The sequence below is a fragment of the Pteropus vampyrus genome, unplaced genomic scaffold (assembly GCF_000151845.1).
Source record: "Pteropus vampyrus isolate Shadow unplaced genomic scaffold, Pvam_2.0 Scaffold84, whole genome shotgun sequence".
In the NCBI taxonomy this organism is placed as follows: Eukaryota; Metazoa; Chordata; class Mammalia; order Chiroptera; family Pteropodidae; genus Pteropus; species Pteropus vampyrus.
The window spans coordinates 2,006,835-2,015,795 of NW_011888865.1; the positions used below are offsets into that span (position 1 = coordinate 2,006,835).

At 30.4% G+C, this 8,961-nt stretch overlaps 1 protein-coding gene across 7 annotated transcripts in view; it reads left to right on the plus strand.

The window, feature by feature from the left end:
• EED (embryonic ectoderm development) overlaps positions 1 to 8,961 on the plus strand; it is a 28,748-nt gene that overhangs the window by 11,725 nt on the left and 8,062 nt on the right. For 2 of the 7 annotated variants that reach the window (XM_011363262.2, XM_011363261.2), the window contains exons 6-10: positions 79 to 160; positions 2,347 to 2,438; positions 4,154 to 4,287; positions 6,178 to 6,283; positions 7,471 to 7,545. In XM_011363262.2, the coding sequence (XP_011361564.1) occupies positions 79 to 160; positions 2,347 to 2,438; positions 4,154 to 4,287; positions 6,178 to 6,283; positions 7,471 to 7,545 (489 nt within the window). The remainder of the gene's footprint in view (positions 1 to 78; positions 161 to 2,346; positions 2,439 to 4,153; positions 4,288 to 6,177; positions 6,284 to 7,470; positions 7,546 to 8,961) is intronic. The other 5 variants (XM_011363264.2, XM_011363263.2, XM_023532479.1 and 2 more) reach the window with 3 other exon arrangements.

The window sequence follows — 8,961 nt, forward strand, 5'->3', positions numbered from 1 at the left end:
AACTATTTTTCCATACTCTTAAGATTAATGAAAAATTTATTTTTATGTGAGAGATGATGTATTTTAAATTTATTGTAGCACTATGTTGGCCATGGAAATGCTATCAATGAGCTGAAATTCCACCCAAGAGATCCAAATCTTCTCCTGTCAGTCAGTAAAGGTAAGCAAATGTTATAGTCTTGGTTATTTGGAAATGATTATTTTTTAAGGGACAAACCATTATAAGGAAAATAGCCAAATTTAAAAATTTGTAACAGTAAGTTTTACTAGGAAAATCATGGGCTACATTAGAATCCTCAAACCAAGAACTGGGGAAAGGAAATGTAAAATACAGTTACATCAAATGAATTAATTGGTACTGAGAATTAGTTTTTTTACTCTTATTTACCATATTGGAGCATGATAGTTCTAGAGCTTTATCCTCAACTAAATCATTGTGTTAATAAACTTCATAATTTTAAGTGGCAGATCACCAAGTTATGATATTTATAAGTTTTTATGAGCTTTGCAAGTCATCACTGTGATAAGAAATAAGGAGAAAATTCATATTATATATTTTAAAAACTTTTTATAAAGGATTCCCTATTGGATTCTTGAAAATGCTAATTTTTCAGCATAAGGTCTTTGAAATATTTCCCATACTTAACATTACCTTACTCTTTATGTCTGTATCGTAATTGTAAGTTTATTCTGAGTCAGACAGGCTCTCTGAAACAATTTGGGTTCTTAAAGCTACATTCTGTTCTTGACTCTTTTTTTTTCATTTCTGCATTATTCTAGTCAAGTTTATTCTTAAAGGCTTGTCCTATCTATAACCTCCCTTCTATAATCTGCTCTTATTAAAAGATGTCCTCAGATTAAAACATATGAAAATGTTTCTTATATTTGGAAATTGACACCTAAGAAGAGCTGATAACTTTTTCTTGATATCAGTAGTTGAACTCAGGTATTCCAAGTGACAGAGGCCATAATGCTTCACTTGTTCTAAATATTACAACTTTTTAACCCTGCTCTTCCCCCTTATGTCAGTAAGAGCATTTTTTTTTTAATCAAACAGCCCTTCAAAATGAATAGGAATTTTGATGCAAACAGTACCATCAAGAAAGTGAAAAGAAACCCTATAGAATAGGAGAAAATATTTGCAAATCATACATCTAATAAGGGACTTGTATCAAAAGTACTTACAGTTTAACAATAAGACATCCAAATTAAAAAATGGGCAAAATGTTGAACAGACATTTTTCCAAAGAACATACTCAAATATCCGATGAGCACATGAAAAGGCACTAAGTATCCTTAATCATTAGAGAAATGCAAATCAAAAACAATGAGATACCACTTCATACCTATTTAGGATGGCTATAACCAAAAAAGACACAATAACATGTTGACTAGAATGTGAAGAAATTGGAGCCCCCACTCTTATATTGCTGTTGGGAATGTGGCAGTTCCAGAGTGAAAAACACTCTGGCAACGAGTTAAACATAGAATTACTACTCAGGGGTTGGGGTGGGGGTTGGTGTGTGTGTGTGTATGTATGCACGCGTGCATGCACACATTCAAAAAAAGTGAAAACAAATGTCCACATAAATATATCTGGAATCAAGAAATTATTTTTATGGCTTTGCTAATTTCCATTATGTATTAACACAATGTGTTACAATGTATTAGTGTAATATGTACATTGTAATTAATAAGTGCTGTAATTAGTATATACATTATAATTAGCAACAAGTACATTGTAATTATATGTAATATTAATATTCATCTACATGTTAGCATTTATATTAACTGTTGCTGTACTCTATTTTGTTGCTAATGTTTAGTAGAAAATGAGATTGCTTAAATTATAGTTATGTAATTTTTTAAAGGTCTGTGTGTCATGATGTATGTAGGTTTCAATCCTGTTTTTGGATTTACTGCAGAAATCTTATAAATTTTATAAATTTTATGAATCTACCCAGTCTTCTTCAATGCGTAAATGTGACTGGTGGAGGACAGCTAGTATCTTGTTCTATGGCATAATACAAATATTAGTCAAATTCCTAAGTATTTTCTTATTTTAAGCATATCTTCATCAAATTAGGATATTATTTAAAATAAATTATGTGAAATAAGTTTAAAATATTTTTAAGACCACATAAATACTTTTGAAAGCTCATGCCTCATTGGATCTCTATGTGATAAAATATTTTAAGTTGCTATATAATATATATTTCATTCTTAGTCTTTACTGTGCATAAGTAAGTCCAAACTTTTGTAATTTTTACTTTGTTAAAGCTGTTTTGAAAGTCCACAGTAAATGAATGACAAAAATTTTTCCTAATTGTTTTATGTTTACACTAGATCATGCCTTACGATTATGGAATATCCAAACGGACACACTCGTGGCAATATTTGGAGGTGTAGAAGGGCACAGAGATGAAGTTCTAAGTGCTGTAAGTTGAATGTTGCAGGGCATTGACTTTCGGGTGCACATAGTTGTGAACAACCCCCATGGAGCTGTTATTAGGAAGCATATGGGGTTTTTTTCATACAGCCTGGCAGGCAGCCATTTCATTTACTTGTGACATGCAAGGTTTATCTTACATGTGAAGGAATAAAGCAAGTAAGGTTCTTTGTGTTTTATTGGTACTTTTTTATATCAGTGCCTGGATTCTCATGAAAGAATACTATGAACTTGTTCTTTTTCTTTATTGATCTAAAATCACTAAGTTAACTTTTGTTTTACTCATTTATTAATTTTGTTTCTCATTTATTAAAGAAAGGATTAAACTACTTAGCAATTAAGAAACTCATCTTTTATTTGAAGTTAAAATATAAGTTATCCATTTTTAGGAAATATTTTGTGCTCATACTGAGTTTTAGATAACTTCTGTGATGTCATGGTGTTATGTTCTAATGTATTCTATAATGATACGATATCGGAATTTCTAGTCAGGTTTCAGTTTTTTACATTATTTTAGCTTTACTTAAGTTCTCTATATAGCTAACTTAATTAGTAATTTTACAGCTATTCAGTTCTTTTTCATTAAAGGGGCATCATTTTTTGAAGCATATAGCATTTTAATTGGAGGTAGTAAATATTCCTATAGTTGGGGTTTATATGCTTTTGTGAGAATCATACCTACCTTAATATACCCTGGCAATATAGATTTTCTAGAAATTGCAGTAGCATTCTCCATCTGGCATTATATGTTAAAGAGCCAAAACTTCTGTCCTCTATTAAGGATTCTAAATTGCGGTAATTAGGAAAAGTAGCAGCAACCAGACTGGTGAATTCAGTAAACACCAACCTAAAAACTCTTAGGCTCTTGTAAAACATTGTTCATGTTTAATTAAATGTTAGAGTAATAGAATATCTAGATTACTAAGGAAAATATCTTCCTTAAATAGAACTCTCTACTGTTATTTCTTAAAATGAGTGTAGGAGACAATCTGTATCTCTTCTCTATAATACAAGAGTTCACTACTTAGAAGGATTGATGTGTGAGATTACATTAACACATGTGTTACATGAACTAAATTAAACAGCATTTCTGTACCTCAGTGTCTTATCTGTGAAATGAGGTGGAATAAAGTTAACAATAGATCATCTATTAGGTACCTATTAAAAATTAGTAAACAGCAAATAAAAATCTTTAAATGTTATTTACTTTAAGACAATTTTTTTATTCATTTAAAAAGTAAACTCTAAAACCAGTGTACCTGAAGTTTTTGATTTAGATGTACGATAAAATAAAATTTTAATTGTTTAAGGACTCAATGTCAATTTCATCACTTTATCGGGCTGAACAAAGAAAAGTAATATAACTTCAGGTTTTTATGTCATACCTCGGCATTTGATTTACCTTCAAAATCAAGCAAAGGAAATATTTTAAAGATAATTAAATAGAAAAAACAATTCAAACACTATACTTTCTTGCCTTCCATATTATATAAGTTCATATACTGTGGTGATGGCAAATCACTTAAAACTAAATCTTGACAGCAGTAAAAACTGTTTTATGTTCTACATAGATGAAACCCAAAATGTTACTGTTGTGTTTTGAAATACAATTTTCACAATAGTGTGTATCAGGTGAAAATTGGATACTATAATTTGGAAAAATAATTTAAACATTTAATTTTAGCTTTTCTGTTTTACATACAGGATTATGATCTTTTGGGTGAAAAAATTATGTCCTGTGGTATGGATCACTCTCTTAAACTTTGGAGGATCAATTCAAAGAGAATGATTAATGCAATTAAGGAATCTTATGATTATAACCCAAATAAAACTAACAGGTAACATTATGGTACTTAAGACAATTTTCTGTCTCATGCTGTTAAATAGATGAGTTTTACTTTTTCTAAATTTGTTATATATATATAAGTCCCCAACACTGAGTTTAGAAACCCTTCTTTTAATCATTTGAAGATATAATTTAGATACCATAAAAATTCACTGGTTTTCTTTGAGAGTCATTTATTTTAATTTATTTGTGATTTATATTCAAAATATTCTTTAAATTTTGTTTTCACTGACTTATTAGTAGCACATTGACTTACCTTTATTTGGGTATACATATGCTTGGCCTTTTAAGATAAAATTTTAAGCCTCTTAAACTTACTGTGGAATAAAGCAGAAGACCCTTCAGAATAATGTTATTAGCATTATTTGTCAACGCTAAATTCTAATTCAAGACAGTAAATCATACTTGTGTTTTCAGTGGGGTTCTTAGCTTTAATTCATGATGATATAATGCTTTCCCTTAATTGATGTTCATTTCATTAAATGGAGAGAATTCAAAAACAGGAGCCTTGCTCCATGGGACTAAGATGTAGGAATTCCAGTTTTCATAATATATTTTTGAAATGCCTCAGTTCTTAATTCAGTAACTCTTTTCAGAACACTTTCACTGTAACTATCATATATTTGTGTATATTAACTTTGTTTGCACTTTTGTTTTAGCAAGAGCTAAAGTTTATTTTCTAGTTATCAAGCCAGATTCTTAACAGATCATTAGTAAAATTTAGTCGTCGGTAAATATTTCAGTGCACTAACATTCATCAGACCTCAGTGGCCTCTAAAAATTGGTACAACTTTCACATTTCTATTTTAAAACACTAAAGGCTAGTACAATACCAAATTTATGTTTTTATATTTTCTGGAGCTCTGGAATACATAGAAATTATATTTCATAGTTTACAGAAAATAACAGGGAGTTATGCTGATCTTAAGAGAGGTTTAACCATAGATTATAATATGTATTTGCTTTAAAAGCAATCAACATAATTATGGCAGGGTTAGGAATATATATTAGATCATCAATAACATTTTAATGTTTTAATAAAGAAAAGATTCTAGAATTGGAATGAATGTTTGAAATGAATCAGCCCAATATCCTTTTTACATATGAGCCAAAAGTAAAGAGAGGACATGTGTTGCCTAAAGTATAACTAATTCATGGCTTATCAGACTTTTATAGTTATTTCAGTATAAATGTAAACTGAACCATTTACTAGATTAGAAATGTTAGGTCTATTTTTAATTAACTTCAGAATTGGTAGCAATTTCTCTGGCTCACAAACATCTGTAAGGAAAAAAATGGCACCATATTTTACTTTCTTAAATACAAGAAAAGTCCTAATGTCAAATTCCTCTAAGATACCATTTTCAAAAATGGTTGCTCAAGGAAGGACTTTCATGTAATCTTTAGCAGCCTTTGGAATGATGTGTTATTGTTCCTAGAAAAATGATTATCTTTTGAAATAATCCAGATGCGATGACTTTCACAGACTAATTTTAAAGAATTGAGTAGGTGGCTTTCTATTTTCTATGAGAAACTTTTTCAGCTCTGTTACCAGATGTCTTTGCTTATCATTGGTTAGGACAGCCAGAATTGAATCGATTAAAATTGGCCTGCATATAGTAAGGTAGGAAGATGCAATTTATATAAATGAAAGTTCATGGGATAAAAACAAAATTGAGTTGAGAGCCAATAATGGAATAAAATATAGAAGCCAAAATAAAATGAGACTTAAGCTCTCAATAAACAGATAAGGTATTCACTTTTCTAGGAACACAAAAATCAGTAGTTGTATATTTTATTTTTCAAAGTCTTATAAATCAAAAAATAAAAAGTCTGATTCTATTATACTTTTTTCTCTGAACTTTTGACATTTCCATTTCAGGCCATTTATTTCTCAGAAAATTCACTTTCCCGACTTTTCTACCAGAGACATACATAGGAATTATGTCGATTGTGTGCGATGGTTAGGTGATTTGATACTTTCCAAGGTATGGTAACTGCTGTTAAGCTGTACTTCCATTGTGTGAGTTGGAACTTTTTAGGGAGCACCATTTTTTATGCAGTTTGGTAAATTGGATGGCAGATGGGAAATTGCGTTGTTTTTTTGTTTTTTGTTTTTTTTTTAAGTCTCATGATATTTTGATAGATTCTTGGAAACTTGTTTTAGGTTTAAAACATCCCAATGAATTATATAATTTGTGCTCTAGTAAAATGAAAAATGTTAATTTGTAAGGTGATAGTGTTCTCGGATATCCAGTGTTATTATAAAATAACCAGCATCTAAAGCCAGTAGGTTTTTTTTTTTTTAATGTTTGTGTCCATTTCAGTAAACTTTCATGTGTAAAAACAGACAGCTAGAGTTGGCTTAAGGACTTTCGTTTGCCAAGCCCTTCCCTGGAGTGTTGATATACATATATATGTATATGTATATATGTCAAATATTTTTGCTGATAATTTAGGGAAGTTGTTGGTGATGTCATGTGAACATTGAGGATTGTCAAATTTGGAGAAATTGCTATCCAGTTTCTTTCCTTGTGTGGATTTCAGGGCATTTCATATTTTCTTGGGCAGAGCCTGATTTATTTTTTTTCTTGACCTTGCAGATACAGTTTTACCTTTTTTTTTTTTTTTTTTAACTTTTAATCTTGACATTAGATTCAAAGGAAGTTTTCAAAGATAGTATAGTAGGGCCCCATATTGCCCTTCATCAAATTTCTCCTAGTGGTTACATCTTACATATAACTATAATACAATATTAAATCCAGGAAATTGACATTGTACAATGTATGTGTGTAGTTCTATGTCATTTTATCACATGTGATTTTGTCATTTCAAGAATGTTATACTATGGGGCCTTAAAGATTTTTTTTTTTTATTCACTCAGTATAATGCCATCCAAGTTGTTGTGTGTATCAATTGCTTTCCCTTTTTATTGCTGAGTAGCATTCCATGGTATGGGATTTACCACAGTTCATTGAGCCATTCATCTATTGTAGGACATTTCGGTCCTTTCCAGATTGGGGCTATTACAAATAAAGCTGCTAATGAACAATCGTGTACAGGTTTTGTGTGGACTTAAGTTTTCATTTCTCTGGGATAAATGCCTAGAAGGGCAATTGCTGGGTCATGGTTAAGTTTATTTAGTTTTTTAAGAAACTGCCAAACTATTTTCCAGAGTGGCCGTGCCATTTTACATTCCCACCAGAAATGTATGAAAGATCGAGTGTCTCGGAATCTTCGCCGGCATTTGGTATTGTCACTATTTTTTATTTTAGCTGTTCTGATAGGTGTGTAGTGATATCTCATCGTGGTCTTAATTTGCATTTCCCTGATGGCTAGTGATGTTGAACATCTTTTTCATGTGCTTATTTACCATCCATATATCCTTTTCGATGATGTCTCTTTATATCTTTTGCTCATTTTCTAATTGGATTGGTTTTGTTTTTATTTTTACTGTTGAGTTTTGAGAGTTCTTAATATATTCTAAATATGAATCCTGTGTCAGATATATACTTTGCAGATATTTCCTTCTAGTCTGTAGCTTTTCTTTTCATCCTCTTAAAAAGATCTTTTACACAGCAAATATTTCTAATTTTGATGAAGTTCAAGTTATTGATTTTTTTAAAAAAAATTTTATGGATCATGTTTGATGTGTTTAAATGCTCTTTACCAAGCCATAGATCCTAAAGATTTTATGCTGTGTTTTCTTCAAAAAGTTTTATAGTGTTATGTTTTATATTAAATATATGATCCATTTTAAGTTAATTTTTATATGAAGTTCAGTAGAAGTTTATTTTTTGCCTATAGATATCCAATTGTTTCAGCACTATTTATTGAAAGACTGTTCTTTCTCCTTTGAATTTTGTACCTTTGTCATAATTGTTTGGTCATACTTGTGTGAGGCTGTTTCTGATTTTTCTACTCTGTTCCCTCCACCAGTACTATATAAACAGTCTTGATTACTCTAGCTCTGTAATAAGTTCTGGAATGGGTTAGTGTGATTTCTTCCATTTTATTACTCTTTTCCAAAATTACTTTAGCTCTTCTAGTTTCTGTGCCTTTCCATAGAAATTTTACAATAATCTCGTCTGCATTTATAGAAAATCTTGCTGGGTTTTTTTTTTTTTGAGGGGAGGGAAGCTTTTGATCAGAATTGTGTTGGACCAATATATCAGTTTGGTGGGGATTTACTATCAGTCTTCTAATTCATGAACATGGTATGTCTGTCCATTTATTTAAATCTTTGACTTTTATGATTAGCATTTTGTAGTTTTTAACATATGAGTCCTATACCTGCTTTGTTAGACTTATACCTAAGTATTTCTCTTGATTATAAATGGTATTTCTAGTTTCCAGTTCTATGTTCATTGCTGGAATACAGAAATATAGTTGGATTTTTGCATATTAATCTTGAATCCTGTGACCTATTTGACTTTATTTCTAGAAGTGTTTTTTAATTAGTTTATATTTTCTACATAGACCATCTTGTCATCTGCAAATAGGGACAGTGTTATATCTTTTCTGATCTGGATGCATTTTATTTCCTTTTCTTGCCTTATTGTACTGGCATACTTCCAGTACTATTTTGATTAGCAGTGTCAAGCCTTGTTAAGAGCAGACACTGACTTGTTTCTGAGGTTAAGGGTAATTCAGTTTTTCACAATTA